The sequence below is a fragment of the Vulpes lagopus genome, chromosome 7 (genome assembly GCF_018345385.1).
Source record: "Vulpes lagopus strain Blue_001 chromosome 7, ASM1834538v1, whole genome shotgun sequence".
NCBI lineage: Eukaryota > Metazoa > Chordata > Mammalia > Carnivora > Canidae > Vulpes > Vulpes lagopus.
This window is the reverse complement of record NC_054830.1, coordinates 15,596,193-15,617,947: the sequence shown is the minus strand read 5'-3', so window position 1 is coordinate 15,617,947 and position 21,755 is coordinate 15,596,193. Positions and strand designations below refer to the sequence as shown.

The 21,755-nt window shown below is 46.6% G+C and overlaps 3 protein-coding genes across 5 annotated transcripts in view; all 3 read left to right on the top strand.

The window, feature by feature from the left end:
* The first annotated feature begins 840 nt into the window (after positions 1 to 840).
* Positions 841 to 11,880, top strand: XCR1 (X-C motif chemokine receptor 1). Its single transcript, XM_041760586.1, has 2 exons — positions 841 to 951; positions 6,942 to 11,880. The coding sequence occupies exon 2, from the start codon at positions 6,959 to 6,961 to the stop codon at positions 7,949 to 7,951; it is 993 nt and encodes a 330-aa protein (XP_041616520.1). The 5' UTR covers positions 841 to 951; positions 6,942 to 6,958; the 3' UTR covers positions 7,952 to 11,880.
* Positions 11,881 to 15,538: 3,658 nt separating this feature from the next.
* FYCO1 (FYVE and coiled-coil domain autophagy adaptor 1) overlaps positions 15,539 to 21,755 on the top strand; it is a 72,812-nt gene continuing 66,595 nt past the window's right edge. Inside the window, exon 1 of one of the 3 annotated variants that reach the window (XM_041760797.1) lies at positions 15,539 to 15,682. The gene's annotated coding sequence lies outside the window, so the exon portion shown is untranslated. Of the gene's footprint in view, positions 15,683 to 20,905; positions 21,113 to 21,755 lie in introns of those variants that run through there. The other 2 variants (XM_041760800.1, XM_041760798.1) reach the window with 2 other exon arrangements.
* LOC121495111 (proline-rich protein HaeIII subfamily 1-like) lies at positions 15,553 to 16,216 on the top strand. The gene is made up of 2 exons (XM_041762397.1): positions 15,553 to 15,682; positions 15,744 to 16,216. The coding sequence occupies exons 1-2, from the start codon at positions 15,553 to 15,555 to the stop codon at positions 16,214 to 16,216; spliced, it is 603 nt and encodes a 200-aa protein (XP_041618331.1).

Below are 21,755 nucleotides of genomic sequence, written 5' to 3'. Positions count from 1 at the left end.
AGATATGGAGAAACTGGAACCCTCATGCACTGCTAATGGGAAATTAAAATGGTACAGCTCTATGAAAAGCAGTCTGGCAGTTCCTCAAAAAATTTAAACATAGAGTTACCATATAACCCCGCAATTCCACTTCAGTTCATATACAAGAGAAATAAAAATATATGTCCATACAGAAACTTGTACATAAATGTTCAGGGCAGCATTATTCATAATAGCCCAAAAGTGGAAACAACCCAAATGTCCCTCAGCTGATGAATGGGTAAATGAAATGTAGTATAACCATACAGAGGAATAGTATTCAACCATAAAATGGAATGAAGTAGTGATACATGCCGCAATATGGATGAGCTTTCAAAACATTATAGTAAGTGAAAAAGGCCCATCACTGAAGGTCACGTATTGTATGATTCCACTTGATGAAATGTCCAGATTAGGCAAAACCATAAAAGACAGCAAGTGGATTAGCAGTTGCTGGAAGATAGAGGGAAACGGGAAAGGGATTGACAGCTAACAAGTATGGGATTTCTCTTAGGGGTGCTGGAAATGTTCTGGAATTGAATAGCAATAATGGTTGTAAATATTGTGAATATGCTAAACACTATAGAATTCCACAACTTAAAATGGACAGTTTTTTGTTACATGAATTTTATCTCAATTTAAAATCATCATCGTCATCATACATGACTGATATGCTAATCAAATATAATTTTTGCTAAGATACAAATACAACTTTTTAAAAATTTATCCTTTAAGGTTCCTTCCAACTCCAGAAGGGAAGTAGAGGGATCAGTCAAGGTTCCCTGTCTCCCTCTGAAACTGTACACAACAATCTTCCCCTACCTTCCTCTAACTTTCTGGGCAGGGCAGGTGTTTCAGTTTCTTAGAGCACAAATATGCAACAGAGAAGCACCATTTCTGCCTCAAGACGCACGTAAAGAGGTGTAGATATAGGTGAGTTCCTTAACAAGTATTTCTGTTTTCCTCTCATGTTAATAGCTTGTACCAGGGGTTCTTAAACTCTAGGTGGGCATCAGACAACTGGAGAGGTAGTAAATATATGGAGTCCTGAGCCCTACATCCAGAGGTTCTGAGTCCCCAAGTCTGGGGATTCCCTCAAATCTGCATTGCTAAAAACCTGGTCTGTGTACTTTGAACAGACCTATCATGTACATGTTTTTCTTTTCCTTCTACTGAAGAAAGTATAGGGGGTTATCTGGTTCCAAGCCTTTAGGTAAGACATTGTTATTATCGGTGGTTGGATAATTTAGACCTGTGTTTCTTGATCCAGAAACATACTGTGGACTGGAAAGCTAAATTTGCTGTCCTGGTGTTGAGGTGGGCGAGCAGAAACAGAGAGGGAGAGCAGTGACAGGTGAAAGGGAACAGGCTTCTAGAATGTAACTCACAGTGGTTTGGGGTTTGGCACCATTCTCTCTTGTATCCCCAAGACCTCCCAAGCCTAGGCCAGAAGTGCCTGTGACATTTTGCGTAAAGGAATGAATAGCCAACAGAAAAGTGGAATAGCTTTTATAGATGTCCAACACCCCTTTAATTTCTGATTTGCTGAGAGTTTACATCATGAATGGGTATTGGGGGATCCCTGGGTGGCACAGCAGTTTAGCGCCTGCCTTTGGCCCAGGGCGCGATCCTGGAGACCCAGGATTGAATCCCACATTGGGCTCCCGGTGCATGGAGCCTGCTTCTCCCTCTGTCTGTGTCTCTGCCTCTCTCTCTCTCTCTCTCTCTGTGACTATCATAAATAAAAAAAAAAAAGAAAAAAAACATGAATGGGTATTGGGTTCTGACAAATACTTTTCTGCACGGATCAAAAAGTGTCAGATAGTTTTTGTCTTTATTCTGTCAGTGTGGTGACTGATTAAATTGCTTGATTTTTGCAAATGTTAAGCCATACCCATATTTCTGGGATAAACACCACTTGGTTGTGATGTATTATCCTTCTAAAATATATCGCTGGATTTGACGTGCTGATACTTGGTTGAGGAATTTTGTGCCTATGTTCATGAGGGATGTTGGTTTTGTAGTTTCCTTTATTGTGATGTTTTTGTCTGGTTTTGGTATCAAGGTTATGCTGGCTCCATGAAATGATTTGAAGTATTCCATCCCGTACCTCAGATTGTTTGTATAGGATTGATATTATTTCTTCCTTAAAAGTTTGACAGAATGCACAAGAAAAATCATCTAGTCCTGGGGTTTTTCTCTGTAAGAAGATTTAAAAAAATAGTTAATCAAATTTCTCTAATAAAGGCAGGACTTTACAGATTTGCTGTTTCACCTCATGTCAGCTTTGGTAGGTTGAATTTTTTAAAAGAAATTTGTCCATTATTTAAGTTGCTGAATTTAATGTAAAATTGATGATAATATTTCTTTGTTAGTTATTTAAAATCAGTAATGCACATTCTTTCATACCTGCTATTCAGAATTTGTGTCCTCTCTTTTTCTGCTCTCAATCTAACTAGAGTTTTAAAAAACTTTTAAAAAACATTTTAAAAAACTTTTTCAAACAACTGCTTTTAGTTTTGTACATTTGCTTTCTTTTTGATTCCCTGTTTCTTTATTTCTTCTTTTATATTTATTTCTTTCCTTCTACTTTCTTTGGGTTTAATTTGCTTTTATTTTTCTAGCTTCTGAATCGCTGATTTAGGTAATTAATTTTAGACCTTTCTTCTAATAAAAGCATTTGAAGGTATACATTTCTAAGTATGTTTGGGTTGTGTGCCATGGATTTCGATATGTGCTATTTTCATTATTATTCCATTCCAAATATTTTACAATTCATTTGTGGTTTCTTCTATGACTCCGATTCTTTAGAAGTGTGTTGTTTTACTTCCAAATTGTTTTGGCTTTTCTATATATCTTATTGTTATGGGTTTCTACTTCCTTTTGGGTCTTTCATACGGTTTATCTTTCTCTGCTGAGATTTATCTTTCCGCTTATTAGGGATATATTTTCCTTTAGTCCCTTGAGCACAGTGAAAAGAATTGCATTTCCATGCTTATTTCCAGATTCTAGCATCTAGGTCATCTCAGGATCAGTTTCTTGACCATTTTTTTTCTTTTGAGGATGGGCCATGTTCTCCTATTTGTCCACATGCCGAGGGGTGTTGTATTGTAGCCTGATCATTGTGGATGCTATGTTGTGCAGACTGGATTATTTCATTCTTTTGAAAAGTAATGATTATTTTATATACTGTTCACTTTATCACACAACTAAGATGCCCAGCTCAGACTCTAAACTCTGCCTCCCCTGAAGTGGGCAGCAGCTCAATTTCAATTGAGCGTCTCCAGCATTCACAGGGGCATTCGTGATTCAGAGGTCAGCCAAGTATTTGGGCAGAGTAAAAATACAGATTCTGGGGCTCTCACTCTCTAGCCCTTTCCTCTCTGTGATCTCCCCTCTTCCCCTGTCCAGTGGCTGTAGTTACCCTAAACTCAGCCCTCTGGTTTTTCAAGACCAAAAATTTGTGACTTTGCTACTGGAATTTTAGTTGCCCCTCATGATTGGCTCCTGCCCCAAAGCCAAAGACATAAAAATGGGAATCCTACCCATTCCATTCAGCTACCCTCCTCTTTCAAATGCCTGGTCTCTTCCAGGATTCACCATCTTCTCATAGCTCAACAGTGCCCAAAAGAAGGTTCTGGGGTTCTGTTTTGGTTTCTGTTCCAGAGTTTATGGTTTTTTTTGGGGGGGTGGGGTTTATGGTTTTTATCTGTAAAATGCTTGGTTACATCTGAGCTTACTCAACCGTTACTGAGAAGTGACACCCACTTACATTATCTTCTCCATAGTAAATAATTCAATATTTACCAGTCCCTGGCAGAGCAGGAATTAGAAAGTCCTCTTAGCAACCCAGTCAGGCTGCATTATTCAGGACCACAGATCAGAAAAAGACTAGGTAAGGTGGAAGAAATGGAAGTCGAGTAGATTGATCACTGGCTCCCTGTCATCTCAGGCCAGCCCAAGGACTTCTTTTATTCTGCAGATAAGAGGAGAAAATGTGAACTCCACTAAATGTAGAGACGTGTGATTATTCTGTCTTGGCGATGCAACACAAATCATTGGCCAAGGAAGCCAAACCATCTCTCTGTTGTTTTGTTCTGTATTCTTCAGAGATGTTACAACACTGAGAGTGTAAACCTACTTGTTTCTAGTAAATTCAAATAAAAGAGGGACAAGATACTTTCTCTGTCAGGAGAAGCCATTTAATTTTGAGAAATTTCCAACCACGCAGGTGGGGTGTTGATGTTAAGAAGATGGGTCAGCCCTACACTGGCTCTGGGTCAGGGGAAGACAAGAGCTACACAGCAGACTTTAGGGATCACCTGTATGATATGAGGGGTTCTTACAAGGCCCTGTCCCCAAATATCTGCATTTCCAACTAGGCACACTACAGGAAATCCCAGACATTTGTACAATTTCTAATTCATTCTAAACTATAAGGCTCTTGCAGATAGAGACTATTTATTAGTTATGTTTCCACCCTAGAATCCAGCATCTGTCACACAGCCTGGCATAGGTCAGAGGTCATCAAGCACAAATGGATTGAGTCAGATGAGCTCCCCTTTAAAATATAAACTCTCGGGATCCCTGGGTGGCGCAGCGGTTTGGCGTCTGCCTTTGGCCCAGGGTGCGATCCTGGAGACCCGGGATCGAATCCCACATCGGGTTCCCAGAGCATGGAGCCTGCTTCTCCCTCTGCCTCTGTCTCTGCCTCTCTCTCTCTCTCTCTCTCTCTCTGTGTGTGACTATCATAAATAAATAAAAATTGAAAAAAAAAATTTTTTAAAAAAATAAAAAAATAAAAAAAAATAAAAAAAATAAAATAAAATATAAACTCTCACTTTCTAAATGTCAATAAATAAATAAATAAATAAATAAATAAATAAATAAAATGCATGGACAGAATTAAAAGCTAAAAAGCACAACAGGTTGACAAGACTAAAAATTTTTCCAAGCAGAAAAATAAACAAAATCCATAAACACTTTCAAAATAAGAAACACAAGTAGACAGTAAACATACAAAAGTATATGTATTCTTTGTTGGGAATCAAAAGAATACAAAAGAGACCAACAACACATAATACTTGCAATCATCTCCACTTTGGTCTTTGGAGACATGATTGACTTACTACCCAAAACAGGACTCATCAGAGACCCCCTTATTATTCCTGCCATCTAAAACTAGGTAAGTAAGAAACTCGGGCTATTCCTCTGATTTTCCTCCTTCAAACACAAGGCAGGAGAGCCTATGTTCGGCTCCTAGCTTGGCTCTCTCTCCTTCCTGCTTACTGTCTTTATTCAGTCAAGAGGGTTACTTCACCAGTCTGAGCCTTGGTTTCCTCTTCTGTAAAATGGGAGCGGCTGTGCCTTACAGACAGAGGACAGAAGGAGCAGGTGTGTAGCCTATGCTAGCACAGTGCCTGGCACGTAGTAGGTGATGAGAAGGCTCTTACATGGTGAAGGCAGCTCCTTCACCCAATCTCCTATCTTCTTTCCCAAGGGCCCTATATCTTCACTCACCTCTTTCAACCAGAGTTCCAGCTTTTCAATCACTTTCTCTCTCCTCCCCCTGGCTTTGTAGTCTCACCATTTTCCAAACCTCACTAACTCAGGGGATTGAATCAATGTGACTCAATATAGTTTTCTTACCTACTCCCCTCCAACTGGATGCTTAGGTTATTGCCATTTGTTTGCCTCTATAGGATGTTCTGTAAACTAAACTTCCAAATGAGAAAGCTTTCTGCCCAGAGAGTTAATCCTCTGTGTTAGTGAGTGTATGTAGCGGCCTGATGCCATCTTGGACAAATCCATCATGATGACTGCTCTGTGACCTGGAGCCCTCTTGAGCACAGTCCTCCCCCCCACACACACACCACCACCACCACCACCATCATTCTTTCCTTTTGTCTAAACAGTTGTATAATAAATTACCCTTAAGGGTACACTTGGGGCATAACGTCCTTGGTCTTCTCTGGAGATATGGCTATGACACACAACTATTCTCAAACATCTCCTCCCAGTTGTCTCCCATTACACATTCCCTAGCCTCTAGGGCTATAAAATCAGGTCTTATGGGAGGTGGGGGTGCAGAGATCTACTCATTTTGCAGTCACCCAAAACACACCTGTGTCCATAAGCCCCTTTATTAAACCATTGCTTGGCAAGCTGGACTTGGTCGGCCTTTTTCTTTGGCCTCATGGTTCCTTTGGCCTTTGGAAGTCACTTGGCATATACTTCCTTTTCAGGGATCATCTGTGTTAGTGACGACTTGGTCTCCCAGAGTAGCCTTGAGATTATTTCATACCTGAGTTTACATGAGAAATGCTTGCTCCTTTCTTTTTCAGACCTGTTCCAAGAGACAGCAAGTTTCTTGCCATCAGGATTTGTAGACTTTATGGAAGGAAGAAAAGGAGGGAGCAGAGGAAGAAAGGAAGGGAGGGACAGAGGGAGAGGCAAAGGAAGGGAGGCAGGCAGGCAGATGCTCACGAGATATTTGTTACATAAATGAAGGAGCAGTTTGGGGATCATTAGTCCTATTCTATAGATGAGGACTTTAGGTTCAGGAAGGGTAGACAGCTTGCCCAGAAATATAGTAAATTTGACTTGAGTTCTCTGAATCCAGTTCCATTGCTCTTTCTTGTACACCTACTGGGAGAATGGTCTAGCTTAGTGCTACTTGAATGCCAGTCCCAAGGGGCATATGACTGAATGTAAATGAGTGTGCCACTTCCTTCATCAAAAGAGCTTTGCTAAGAAGAAATGCTCCCCAAACTAAACAGTATGTTTTGTGACTTCGTGTTCTGGCAAATTTCCCAGTCTCATTACATATAGTTCATCACTGGTAGCTAGACCACGGACCACACTTTTTTTTCCGATCCTCACCTAACCACATGGTTTGAAATTCTGCATCTCTGTCATTTCAGATGCTCTCCATGTCTAGATGGAGCCCTCAGGCACCCCAGAGTCCATCACCATTTATTATGATTATCAGAGCCTTCTGTGTGAGACCAAGTCCTTCACCTTTGCCACCTTCAGCACCACCATCTTGTACTTCCTGGTGTTCCTTCTCAGCCTGGTGGGCAATAGCCTGGTGTTGTGGGTCCTGGTGAAGTATGAGAGCCTGGAATCCCTCACCAATGTCTTCATCCTCAACCTGTGCCTCTCAGACCTGGTGTTCTCCTGCTTGTTGCCAGTGTGGGCCATGGGGTACCACTGGGGCTGGGTGCTGGGGGACTTCCTCTGCAAGCTCCTCAACATGATCTTCTCCATCAGCCTCTACAGCAGCATCTTCTTCCTGACCATCATGACTATCCACCGCTACATATCAGTAGTGAGACCCCTCTCGTCCCTGCGCGTCCACACCCTCCAGTGCCGTGTGCTGATGACCACATCTGTGTGGGCAACCAGCATCCTGTCCTCCATGCCTGATGCCATCTTCCACAAGGTGTTTCCTGAAGGCTGTCACTACTCAGAAAACAAGTGGTTCCTCACCTCGGTCTACCAGCACAACATCTTCTTCCTGCTATCCATCGGCATTATCCTGTTCTGCTACGTGGAGATTCTCAGGACCCTATTCCGCTCAAGATCCAAACGGCGCCCCCGGACAGTCAGGCTCATCTTCACCATCGTGGTGGCCTACTTCCTCAGCTGGGCTCCCTACAACCTGGTCCTGTTTCTACAGACACTGCTGAAACTCGGGGTCATCCAGAGCTGTGAGCTCAGCCAGCAGATAGACTATGCCCTGCTCATCTGCCGCAACGTTGCCTTTTCCCACTGCTGCTTCAACCCAGTGCTCTACGTTTTTGTCGGGGTCAAGTTCCGCAGGCATCTCAAAAGTCTGCTCCAGCACTTCTGGCTCTGCCAGCAGCAGGCACCCAGCACTCCCCCTCACTCCGCGGGTGCCTTCAACTACGAGGGTGCCTCCTTCTATTGAAAGGGAGTTTGGTGGTGTCAATGGAGGTGGACAGAGCTGCTAGAGTGGGAGCAGGAAGAAGCATCATGGAGGGCACGCTGGGGAATGCCATGGCCATGGCGATGGGGTGAGAGAAATAGCTTCCACCTGCAGAGGCTTCATGTCTCCTCTCCTGCAGACAGTGGCTCCCACCTGGAAACTTTAGATCACCATCCAGAAAAACACCTCTTGGATTCTGAGTTCACCATCCATTCCATCATGAATTCATTCATTTGGACATTGCTTAGTCCAGAAGACTTCCAAAACTTGGAAGGATTCCCAGAAAGGAGGGTCCTTCAAGACTTTATGAGGTCTGAGACTCAATGTGTGTGCTAATTGTACAAATGCAGGCTGCTGGCAGATGATCTGTCCCCTGCTCCACTGCAGGGTTGTGCCAGCTGACTTTGGAGGGATTGGCTCTGCACTCCTCAGTGACTGCTGGATGAGACTATTCTGCAAGGCCAAGATAAGCACATCCTCAAATAACAAGTCAGGACGCAATCAGGATTCTGAAAACCCACAATTAGATGGGAGACATGTCCCATATCATAGCTCCAGTGTCTGCCACATGAACTGGCACCTGCATATTCAGTCCATAAATCTTTTGTGGAAAGAATGAATGCAATAAGTGCCACCTTCCACATGAAGCATTTATTTGCAAGACATAAATATAATGAGATACTATTGTAATCCTCCAGGTACCAACAGTCCAGCTCTGAAGGTCCAGATAAAGAAGTACCTGCCTTGGCTAAGGCATCCAGGGTAAAGAGTCCTCTAACATCTTATCCTCTTTAGTTGGATATTGAGCTGATGCTTTAGATTCATCACTGTCCACCTAAAATGTTCTCCACCTGCTTGGTTGATGGCACCAGCTTCCTCCAGCCACTAATGCTCCAAACCTGGGTCATCCCTGAGTCCTGCATTTCCCTTCCCTCTACTCCCACAGCCCAGTCCTGCGGACTCTGCCTTCTCCAAGGCCCTCATAGATATCCTTGCCTGTGTTCATCACATGCCTATGGTTCCATCCCCAATGGCCTTACTTCCTCAGCATCCTCCTACTGCTCATCTCTTTCACCACCTAAAAGGCCAGTTCCTCAGGAAGCCCTCCTCTATCTGTAAATCAGAAGAGCACTCTCTGGGGTGCTGTGGCACTCTACTTGTCCCCTATAAAATAGCATTTGTCACTCTCCACCATGTGTCATAGTTACACTTGTACGTGTCTTATCATCCTGCCCCATTGGACTACAAACTGTCTGAGGGCAGGAACCTGGTCTTTCTTGCACTCTGCCAAGCACTGGCTCTGGTGTTCTATCACTATATATTGCATGGGAGCGAAGAATGACAATTGTTATTATTCTTCTAATTTATGCATTTTGGAGACCCCGTGCCTAGGGAATACAGTCTACCTTTCCTGCCCCAGGCTGCTAGTTTATAGATATTTATCTTTCTTCTTTAGTCTATACCCTCAGAGCACCTTGTTTATCCCTCTCAGTGGAAATAGCTATACTTGACCTTGCTTTTTAGTTAGTGGTACACTTGCCTGCCTCTTACACTGTCCCATAGTGTCACATCCAAGGACATAGATAAAACTCACCTTCTAAACTTTCCCATATCACACAGACCTGGTCCCAATCTGACTTAGCTCTGGAGTGGAGCCTTTGGAAAATCTCCCCAGGTGATTCTGACCTGCATTCCACTTAGATATATTTGGCTATAGGTCCTTGAAAATGAGAATTCCAAAGTCTTCCATAGTCCCTTGAGCAGGGCTTTACAGAGTAGGCACTCAATATATGCTTACCAAATAAAATAGCTACTATTACAGCCCTCAGCTAGAGCCTAGAGAGCACAAAAGCATCCACTCCTTCAGCTCCAGCTTCAATTATGCATTTGCATTTGGGTGGCCAGCCTTGGAAGCATTTTACTTGGCTAGGAAAGACAGAGGTCTAGTTTTAAGAATTAGGCCAGTAGCACTTGCTGGAGAGAACTAGGTGGTAACCAACAAAGGGATAGAGCTCTTATGGACTTACCAACTAATAGCTGGGGACATCACTTACCACGGAGAGAAAACAGCAAAAGGAAGGAGACGCGAGGTAGTAATGGGCTCAGAGCTAAGCCCATAGGCTTCCGATTGGGGTAATCATTCAGTGCCCCTTTCAAACTAATATTATTAAAACTCCATTCAATGTTCATTCAGAAGGTGGGATGAGCCCAGGGATGAGAAGAGCAGAAGACTCTTGCTCACACCCTCCAAAACCAAAGCAGTGTAGCCTTAATCCCACTCTTCCGAGAAGGCAGGTTTGGAGGTCTTACATCACTACAGAATATGCCTTTTGAGAGGTGTGCTTCATTAGCTCCTCATTCCATCCCATACCTTCACATCCAAAGATGCTTATCTAAGTATTTCTTTCAACACATTTACCCATACCCCCAAGAGCATATCACTAAACACAAGTGTATCCATCTTCTTAAATTTCTAGTGATGTTTTGTCATTCCCTAGAGTAGAGAGTAGAGCATCTTCTCCCAGTCTAGTTCCTTGGGAAAACAAGGGAAGAGGCACAGAGAAGGAAAGGTATGAATGGGATGACAGAGGAGCATTGTATCAGAGAGGGAACTGTGGGTAAGACTCCTGAAAAAAGCAGCCAGAAAGCTACAGGCTAGTGGCTACTCTCTATATACCTTGACCACACCCTCCATTGGCCACAACCTCTTGCCTTCCCTTCTCTCCACCCACAGAACCATGATTCAACCTCAGCTAGTCTCTTGTGGACCTGTCCCTCCCCTCTAGTCAATAAAAGGTGACCCGACCACAGGGCTACCGATCTCCTGCTGCTTCTGCCGCTCATCTTATTAAAAAACCACAGTGATTCCTAGGGAAGATGTCTTCACAGCATTGCTACCTCCCTTTACTCGGACAAAATCAGGAAAGGAGGAACTTTGCTCGTCTCTGAATAGGAACTCTAAGCTCAGGGCAGCCCCAGACCTCAAATGACCCCAGCCAGAGTAGAAGTTCCTCAAGGGCACAAGCCTCATATTGTAGCTCAAGAGTCTCCCTCTGTGCCCAGCAATGTTTGTGGTTGGTTGAGTCAGTAGATAGGAGACCATCTTTTTGGCTTTTTTCTACTTCTGTTTTTTCTTTCCACATTTGCTTACATTATATCTTCCACCAGGTACCACCTAATGGCTTCCCATGAACTCTTCCCTAGGGCCCATTAGCCCAGACATTGCCCAATTGCTGAACTCCTGACAGCTTTCATTTGTGGAACCTACATGTGACAGGACAAAGAGGCCCACACGTCTAGAAAAGCACAGCAGAATAGATCCCAAAGTAGACTATCTGAGAAGGCTCTCAGGACCTGAGCCCTAGACCCAAACCCCAAAACTCCTTTACTGACTCACTATGATCTTGGGCCTCTCAGACCCTCAGTATCCTCATCTGTAAAGCTATATAAATGCCAATGATGCAAAGACAGACTCTACCCACACTATGGAGATGCACATGAGGTCACATGCATAAAAGTACTTGCTTTGCCAATGATTCAGCTCCAAATAGGAATTACTGCTGTAATCATCTCATAAAGACAGAAAGCATCATCGTATCATATGCACAAATTAAAAATTAGCATGGATGGATGCACCTCTGGCTGTGTTTTCTCCATTTCTGCCCAACGTCATTATATACAACTCCCAAAAGTTCTCTGCTTATGGGCGATCTGGGTTAGGATTTAGGGTGGAGGGAGGAACACAGGAGGAGGACTGGATATTGACCATGGAGACACAGAGTGGAACAAGGGGCACCTGGGTGGCTCAGTGACTGAGCGTCTGCCTTTGGCTCAGGTAGTGATCCTGGGGTCCTGCAATCAAGTCCCACATCAGGCTCCCTGCGAGGAGCCTGCTTCTCCCTCTGCCTATGTCTCTGCCTCTCTCTCTCTGTCTCTCATGAATAAATAAATAAAATCTTTTTTAAAAAAGTGTGGAACTTATGTGGGTCAGGATGGTAGGAAATTGACTCCTTTTAGGCCTCAGGCAAAATCCAGGAGGCCAAGTGTGTCCTGAGTGCTCCATGGTTCAGTTTTCTGTCCCCATCTCTCCCTTGGCCTGGCACCTAAGCTGACTGTCTTCAAGTCCAAGGTTTTTTCCTATTTTGTGATCAACATTGTGTCATAACAAAGACTTTCAGAGATCAGCCTTCCAATCAGAAGGAATGGCACACTTCCTGCTGTGAATTTCAGGTATCCTGAAAACTTGGTGGGAAACACTTTACAGGTCTTAGGAAGTTTGGGAAGGGTTATCCTGAACTCCCCTCTCTACCCTGAGGCCAGCCCAGATTTTAGGTACAGGGTGGTTGTAACCTCCTCTCCCATACTCGTAATCCCTCCACAAAAGAAAGCGTGGCCAAAGGGACACAAGGAGGACAATAGCAGCTTGGTTCCTTGACTTGGGCCATAACAGAAAATCAGACTTGAGCATCACTCATGGTCAGAGAGAAGATATAGGCAATGGATGGGCATGGAGAACTGGGTAGTTATAAGCATGATATCAGGCCAGAGGGTGAGAGGCAGGCACATAGACCTCAAGGATGTTCCTGGCCACATGTGTAGAGGCCCACTCTGGGAAGCAATGGAAAGCCCATGCTGGGAGGTGGAAAATCACAAAGACAAATTAGCCCCATTCTCAAGTTGGCCAGCCTCTGGTCATTCCTATTTGGGGATAGATTTCCATAGGACTACTCTAGTCCCAGGGAAGTGCTGATCTTTTTCCCAGGTGACTTGGATGAACCTTCTTGACTCAAAGAAAATGATATGGCTCCATTGTCCACACAACTGGAAATGCACACCTTGAATATGTCACCTTAAATGTGTCATGGAAACCATTTCAAAGCATTTTGCAGTAAACTATGGTAGTTTAGGGAAGGAAATACCCATCTGTATCTGTTCCCCCCACTTTGGTTACAATTGGTACAACAATCTGCCTCTAACTTTTTCCAGCAATAAGGATAATGTGACTTTTAAAAAACACTGAACACTACTAATTTTTCAAAGCATCTTCTGTTTAAAGATTAGAGGAAACCCATACATATTGGTCTTCATAGGAAATCACATTCACCTTTATGGTTGGGTCCTCAGCAAGCCACTTCCTCTCCTTATTTATTTAACTTAACTAGAGAGGTTTAAACTAGTTATCTCTAAGATCCTTTCCTGTGATTAAAAAAATGAGATGTGTGGGCCTATAATCTCATGAGTTGCATTTCCATGAGGTTCTTTAGGGAACACAAACCTATAGCTTCAGGCATGTTATGGGTTGAACTGTGTCCTCCTCTTCCTCCCTACCAAATTCTTAGGTTTGAGTCCTAATTCTCAGTACTTCTGAATGTGACCTTCTCTGTAAAGAGCATTACTTCGTGTGTAATTACGTAAAGAGAGATCATATGGGTGAGGGCAGGCCCATAACCCAATATGACAGGGGGGAAAGAGGGGGAATTTGGACACAGATCCGGACAAAGGGAGAAAGCCATGTGAAGATCGGAGTTATGCTATCATAAGTCAAGAACACCAAAGATTGCCAGCACCCACCAGAAGTTAGGAGAGAGGCATGGAACAGGTGCTCCCCCACAGCCTCAGAAGAAGACATCCCTGCAGACACCCTGAGCATAGACTTCTGGCCTAGAGATCTATTTAGGCCACCTGGTCTGAGGGCCTTTGTTATGGCAGCATGAACAGGTTAATATATGGCACCAATCTCAGTGGGTGTGCAAGGAATTCTAGTGCATCCAGAGCTCCTCATGAGGCTTCAGTGTCTACCCTGCCCACATAGAAGATTGGAAGCTGACTTTTACTGAGATCTGCTCTGTGCTGGGCCCATACATTTTTACACCTCACGGCCACCCTGGGAAGTTTCTATTTCCACTTTGACCAAGGATGGTATCGAGGCTTAGAGAAGTCACACTCCCCAAACATGTAGGGTCACTGCCTGAGGCAAGGGGTCATAGCCCCAGTCAAGTGGGGCCTCAGGCCCTAGCACAAGGCTCACGACTTGGAAGACATGGGGTCATGAACCTGAGCATGAAGTATCACAGCCCTGAGGATGTGAACTCATAGCTCCGATAAAGTGGGGACATGGCCTCAAACACGTGGGGTCACGACCCCGGGGACATGAGTTCAAGTCCTCTGGCATGTGGGGTCATGACCTATTCACTGGGGCCACAGCTTTGAACATGTGGGGTCACAGTCCTGAGGATGTGAGGTCATAGTCCTGAAAAAAGTGGCACTAAAATCTGACTTTAAGATCTTTCCCATCCTTCGGGTGCCTGGGTGGTGCAGTGGTTGAGCGTCTGCCTTTGGCTCAGGTCATAATCCTGGGGTCCTGGGATCGAGTACCGCATCAGGCTCCTTGCAGGGAGCCTGCTTCTCCCTTTGTGTCTCTGCCTCTCTCTGTGTGTCTCTCATGATAAATAAATAAAATCTTAAAAACAAACAAGCAAAAAAAAAACCTCTCCCATCCTTGATATGTCATAAAACCATTCAGACTATGGTTGGAACAATGACTATTCCTCTGCCATTCTCTCCCTCTTTCCTCTTCCTTTCACAGTTTTTAACAAGAAGAATAGAAATCACTTTTCACGACCCCCACAAACTGACTAGTCTAATCCATCCAATCACTGACTTATCTATACCTAATAATTTCTAAAAGAGCACTAACGACATGCCATACCCTGAACTTAATGAGGACATCTATTTCCTTTCCTGCACTATTCCACCCAGGTAATGTTGGCGCCATGGTGCCTGACTGGACAAAACCAGCTAAGTCCTGTGAGATAGAAAGGTAATTCTAGATTAAATGGTGGGAACAGGGGCAGACACTAAAAGACGGTGCAGCCGGAGCTAAGGAATGACAAGAGCCCAGGCCTCAAGCCACAGGCCGAAGAGCCCCGTGTGCTTGCTGTGGCTCTTCTGTTAGATGTCACTTGTTTGGTTCTCTTGAGTCCGGCCTCAGAATGCCTTGCAACTCATTAACGGAAAATAGAACTTACAAACAGAAACCGGGCCGAGCGTGGAGCAGAAGGCAGGGGCGGTGCTTCATTCCTCGACACATACTTTTTGAGCACTGCATTCAAATGGGTCCCTGCGTTACCGAGAGAGGGGATCAAAAGATGGGAAGCCCCAGCAATACACCGCGCTTTTCATTTGGCCTGCCCAACGTATCAAAAATATCACCGTTTCAACACGTACTCAATAAAAAAAAAAACAAAAAAAAACAGTAATAATAAAAAAGTAGTGATAAGCCGTCTCACATTGTTTTCCATACTAAGGCTTTGCAAGTCAGGTGTGTTTTGCACTCACAGCCCATGTACGATTCAGCTCGAACTAGCCGCATTTCAAGTTCCCCAAAGCCGCCCGGGGACAGCGCTGCTCTCGGGTGCCACAGGAGCCCGCGGGGACTGCACGGCTGAAGCCGGGGCCGGGGTGACACCGCAGCGCCCCGGGGAGATGCAAACCTGGGCCCCCGCTGAGCGCGCCGGGAGTCGTAGTCCGCGCCCCTGGGCTGTGGGGTCCGACGGGACTTGTAGGCGCCGGCTGTGCGGAGCATGCCGGGAGTTGTAGTCCGCGCCCTCCTGCGGCGGCTCTGCGTGTCATGGCGGGCCGCGCCGCGCTACCGCACTCTTCCGCTGGGCCCCAGAAAGTTTCGCTTCTGCCCAGCGGTGGACCCTCGAGCGCGTAAGTGCGGCGGGGGGCCGGCCGGACCTCGGGGGAGCCTGGGCCGCCGTCGGCCCGGGAGCCGAGAACTTGGCTCCGGGCGCGGCTGATCACCTGTTGCCCTCCGCGTCCCCGCCCCTATCCCCGGGTCCCCCCCGGACCCCGCCGGAGCCCGGCCGGCCTGGGAGGCACCTGGAGCCGGGGCTGAAACAGTCCCTGGGCCCCGGGCTGCCTCCGGCCATCAGTGAGGAAGGCAGACCCCCGAAGCACCAGCCCCAGGACCTCCGACGGCCGAGGGGCGCCCCCGGTGGGAGCCTCCGAAGGAGCCTCGGACCCTCCAGGCACCGGAGCAGGTGCCTGCGCGCCCTGCCCGGGAGGCCGCTGACCGTCAGGGGCCGGGGCCGCCCAGACCTCCGCATCCCGCGCTGCCGCCCAGCAGGGGACAGTGTGCCCATCCCGGGCCGTCTTCAGGCCTTGGCCCATTCTCTTTACCTTGCGCCCCAGATCTCCGGACAGCCTCCCCCACCCCCGCCCCCGCCCCCGCCCCCGCAGTGATCCTGCCTTGAGACACCTGTGCATTTGGGGTGGTGGCGTGGCCGCATGGGCCGTGGGCCAGATAAGACCCCGGGTTGTAGGGGGAGGGCTGGGTTCTGTTGTATTTTGGTGTGAGCATGGGCGGTTGACACATGAACCACGTGGCTCCCCGCTAATGCACCTGTGCCCTCTGATGTCCCTTGTCACTCTTGACAGCTCCCATTGGCTGCTCCCTCCAGAAACCAAGAGAGCGTGGATAGAAGGTGCCTGTGTTGGCCGCAGCCTCTGCCCCCTCTGCTTGTCTGTCTTAAACCGCAGCCCTTTCCTTTCCCATGGAGAAATGGGTCAGGGGCTCTTTGAGGGCAGAGGATCAGGCTGTAATCTGCTCACTGCTGTCCAGGCCCTGCAAGCCCTGTGGTCTCTGTAGCAAGCTTTACTCCCCTGCCATCTGCCTAATGCGGCTTCCCCTGTGTGCCCGTGCCAGGAAAGAGCTGTCTCACTGAGGTTAAATGCTTTCCGGGGCTCCCCCTTCTGAAGTGGGCCCGTGTTGATGGGGCTCCACTTGACCGTCCCTTCTGTGACAGTCACTGTTCATCAGTTACGGGATGCCCTGTGCAGTTGTGGGCCACCGTTGTTATCACCCTGGAAATTAGAGTTAATTGTCTCGGTGAAGGGACCTGACCTTCTAGAGATTAGGAGGATCCGCACCAGCTCTTGCTTTGGGAAACAGGTTTTCTGCTTCTGTTAAAAGTGTTCATCCTTGTGTGGTGCTTCATTTAGTTTATAAGCTGTTTTCCTATTTTGGTAGGAAAATAGTTAAATATAATCATCGAAAGGATTGTCGTGAACTTTTGCCCACCTGTGAGAATCCACAAGTTGTATTCGACTCTGATTACTTTTGGTAGTTGCTTTAGAGTCGATCTTCTAGCGACCCCTCAGATGGTTTTTGCTCCTTGCACCTGGTTTTGGGGCAATAGCATAGACTGAGGAGCCGTGCTTTTAGCGAGGTCCTTTTGGGCAGATGTTTGTGATGAGCGGAAGCACCCCACACAGACAAGATCAGAGCAGCTAGTGATGTCAGTGTTGACCTGTATCAGTCACCGAGGCTGTGGGCTGCTGCCTCCAGAGCGTATAACAGGCACCTGAGAAATGGCAATCCCTCTCTTCCCTGTAGGGGAGAGGTTTGGCTGATGGGTAATCTTTATTTTCAGGTGATTTCGAGAATGACTTTGGTGGCTGAAGACTAGAATGTCTTTAAACACAAGGCGGAGGAAGCATATTGTCTAGCTGTGATCTCATGATGAAAATCACTGATAGGAACTCCGAGTTTGGGGCCACATTCACTGGAGCAGCCCCAGAATGCATAGCAGGTCAGGTGCACTAACTGGTCCCTTGTAACCAGCCAGATGCTGCCTGTGAGCAGAGATGAGTGGAGTTTGGCCTCGTCAGCATCTGCTCACCTAGTGCTGAATGTCACTGTGTTGCTCTAAAGATGAACAATATTTTCTACTTGTGATCTCAATGCCAGTTTGTTTTTTTTTGGGGGGGGGGTTGTTTGTTCGTTTTTGTTTTTAAAGCTCTTGGGGGTTGTTTGTTCGTTTTTTTGTTTTTAAAGCTCTTGATTGGTATAAGAGCCTCTGTTTGAACAAGTAAATCAGTAGCGTGGATACTGAAATGTTTCCATGGGTCTCTATTTATCCTTTTGCTGCTTTTAGACATACTGTTTGTTCATCACTGTACTGCCCCATAATAAGAGCTTCAGCCTCAGAGCACATGGGTTCATGGCTTTTACAAGATGAGCATGGTGGAGCTGTGCTCAGGTGGGTAGGAGGTGTTTTTTCCCTCTTCCACCTGTTGGAGCCAGCCTGATGGTTTTTGTGACCACCAATGATCCTCCCTGTTCACAAAGGTCTTTGTGGCATTTGAAAGACACCGAGCACCTGCATCTAGTTTGGCCGGATCCTGTTTTCCAGGACGAGGATGTGTACATCAGTGTGGTTCTGAGGGGAATCTGTGGTCTTGTTATAGTACTGTCACCCTGCAGTTGGTTCCGGGGCCCAAGGGCAGGTCTGGCTAACCACCTCAGGAGCTTGGGGGTACTGCATCTTTTGTCTAGGGTGGAAAACCGAGTTAGGGGAGCTTATAGAATCCAGAAAAACCTGAGGTAAAAAAGCAATCCCAACAAACCATTAGTATGCATGGGGGTATACTGCATAGAGGAGAATCCTGTAGGAGGTCCAGGGTGGACTGGACAGCTGAACCAGAGGTGGTGGTTTCACAAGGAACCAGAGGAATTTCCTCAAGCTGAACCTGTAGTCCCGTGGGCTTCGTCAAGAGTGGGGGGCGGGGGGGGGCCACTTAGAAGCCTCTGCCAAAGTTAGCCACTGGCAATGTCTGCTCTTCTCCTTCCCTACCTCTTCCTTGAGGAAGATAAAGTGTAACCTCCCCATGTTGTACATGGGGGTAAAGCCAAAACTAAAAAACAGGGGAAAAAACCCTTACACACAGAAGATAGGAAAAGGTTAAATAACTTCCCCAAGATAAGACAGTTTTGCTTAAATTCCCTGAAAAGAGTTTGGTGAGCTAAATATAGCACAGTCTCACCCGATCATGGCACAATCTTTTTTTTTTTTTTTTAAAGATTTTTTTTTTAATTTTTATTTATTTATGATAGTCACACAGAGAGAGAGAGAGAGAGAGGCAGAGACACAGGCAGAGGGAAAAGCAGGCTCCATGCACCAGGAGCCCAACGTGGGATTCTATCCTGGGTCTCCAGGATCACGCCCTGGGCCAAAGGCAGGCGCCAAACCGCTGCGCCACCCAGGGATCCCCATGGCACAATCTTTATCTCATTACCCACTGAATGCTAGGGAATGGAAATTTCACATGGCTAGTCTGATTCCAAAATCTAAATAGTGTCCTACGTGGCAAGCCTCAGCTACAATTGGTAAAAGAGAAGACAGTCTTCTTGCCTATTGCCAAACTCCGGCGTCAGAGCCATCCTAGGTCTTGCTCGCCCTTCCTGTCTACCAGCATATCCCCACCCTCTGCCCTGTCTGCTCCCAGGATGCTGCTAATGTCACCCAAGGAGCACAACAGAGCTCAGACCCATCAATACCTCCCCCACCAGGAGTGTTCCTGGTTGATGGTGCCGGATTCAAAGTCCCAGGGATGCAGAGAGGGAAGGGCTTTGGGAGGGTTGGGTGCACAGGAGAGGTGGCCGTGGTTATCCTTGTCTGGATAGATGAAGGAGGCTTCTGGGTAAGGCTGCCTCAGGCCAGAGCTGTGGGGCGCACTTTCTCCCATAGACACACTTAGTTAGTCCATCCAGTCCCTAAATACATTATTCCATTCCTTCCTAGGATAATAATTCCGTAGCTTTTCCACAATAACGACAGTATAACCCGTCTGCAATTACAGTGTGATTTTTTTTTAGTGTGTTATTTTAGTCAACATAAAACTAATTTATGTCCAGTAAAGAGGAAAATTGAAAAATCAGAGAAATCGAGTTTTTGGAAAATTTACTCACGTTTCCCCCCATTGAAGGATAATGGCATTATTTACATGCTGGTACATTTCCATGCCTTAAAGTTCAGTTCAGTCTGTGGAGCAAGAGTCTATGTGTTTGGTTTTGTCTAACTCATTCATTCATTCAACAAATAGTTTATCTTGGGCTCGCCACAGGTCAGACCTGTCCTAGGTGCTGAGGAAATGGTGAGTAGCAGTGGAGCTTACAGACAGGTGGGAAGAACAGGTTAAATGAGAAACTACCACACTGGCGAATGGCCACAAACGTGGAAGAAAGGCAGTAGGGGCTTAGCATCTTGGGCCTCCTGTGCTCACCTGCTTTCATCAGAGCCCATTTCAGGCCTCAAGTGACCTCTTACTCATCTATAAGCTTAGGAGGGTGTATGCTGTCTCTTCTCCCTTCTGGAGCATGGGTTCCTTAGAGACTAGGGCCCACCGTGGCCTGCCTGGCTCACAGCTGTAGTCCCAGCTCCTGGGTCAGGTCTGCGTCTCACTAGTGGTGCCCAGCAGCCCCCTCTTGCCGGCAGACAGTCTGTTAACACAGATGGGTTACACACGGGCTTCCTCAAGGCCATGTTTAGTGCCTAGAGCATATTCTAGCAGAGACTCAATTGGTAATTCATCATTGGCTGGACTGACATTCCTCCCCCCACCCCCCAAAATACTCTGATCAGGAGAGTCCCCCTGAGCATTTGGTTTTGGAACTCTGCAATTTTCTCCATCTGGGTGGGGGACAGGAATAAATAGGTGCTCCAGCTGGGTTCTCAAGTGTTTGCCCAGGTGTTCTGGAGACTGCCCAGAGTTTCATGCATGCACTCACCGCCTCCTGGTTCTTTTGTCTGGGCTTCAGTGGCAAAAGACCTCAGCCCCACAGCCCCAGGTATGGATATGTTGCTCCTTCTAGAGCAGCTGCCCCCCCTTCCAAAAAAAGACAGTCAGCTTCCCACAGGCCCCCAGAGGCAACACCTCCTATCCACAGGTCTCTCAACCCTGCCTTCCTGGGGCAGCTGGAACTGGAGCCAGTCTGTGTGTGTTCCAGAGGCAGTGACCGAGGAGCCTGGAATAGTTGGTGCGAGAGGGAGGCCCAAGGGAAGTTTCAAAAAGTGATGGCAAAAGCTCAAGTCTCCATTCCCTTTAAGAAAGAAGATCACAAGCAAGGAGTGTGGGAAAGATGACCCAGGCATGCAGTTGGTCAACACTTTAATTAGGTCTGAGGGGTTGGGTCGCCTCATGAGCCTCTGCTCACATGTGCTGAAATGTCTGCCTCTGACAAACTCCTGAGCACTCTCCTCGGCACCCTCTTGAGGCCCTGGTGAGGGCAGCCTGCCTACCCACCACTGCAGTACTGAGCCAGCAGGACCACCCGGCCTTCAGAGCTGCAGGTACAAGGCAAGTGCCCCCCTCTCCAGCGGTGGCAGCTAGATAGATACTGTTGATTGTGCTGAACCAGGCCAAGGCACTGGACTCTTCCAGAAGGGCTTTCTGCCTTTGGCTGATCCACGGTGTCCTTGTTAACATTCTTTCTTGGTTAGAGTAGAGTTGACAACTGGTCTGCTTCCCCTTGTTTGGGAGTGGAGGAGGAGCCCAACTATACGGTGGCCTCTCTGGGTCCCTTCTCAGCTATTGGGTCAAGAACAAGTACAAAACATTCTGAAGACAGGGCGAGCTTGTCTTCCACGCCCCAAACCTCCCCCACTTCTGATCTTTATTTCCTTAATGTGACTAGTCAGCTGCTGTACTGCTCCTGCCAGAGCCAGTTTCTGGGCAACATTATGAATATGAGTCATTAACACCAGAGTGTAAATAAGTTTACAGGAGTCAGTTGGTGTCTTTGTATCTTAATTCGGGACTAAACTGCTATCGCTATTGTTAGGGCATCTGGACAGGTATAGGAGGAATTTGGAGTTTGGGGAAGAGTCTTTACCTCTAATATACCTCCTAAGCTGTGATTAGGAAGTCAGACAATCATCCTGGGTAATAAATAAGAATTTTTTTTAAAAACGCACTTAGCCCCTTTTGCACTTTATCAGAA

Bases quoted from the DNA above. Each gene is read 5' to 3' on its own strand.
- XCR1 (XM_041760586.1), top strand. From the start codon at position 6,959: ATGGAGCCCTCAGGCACCCCAGAGTCCATCACCATTTATTATGATTAT.
- LOC121495111 (XM_041762397.1), top strand. From the start codon at position 15,553: ATGCCGGGAGTTGTAGTCCGCGCCCTCCTGCGGCGGCTCTGCGTGTCA. The intron at 15,683-15,743 runs GTAAGTGCGGCG...TCGGCCCGGGAG, and splicing joins AGCGGTGGACCCTCGAGCGC to CCGAGAACTTGGCTCCGGGC.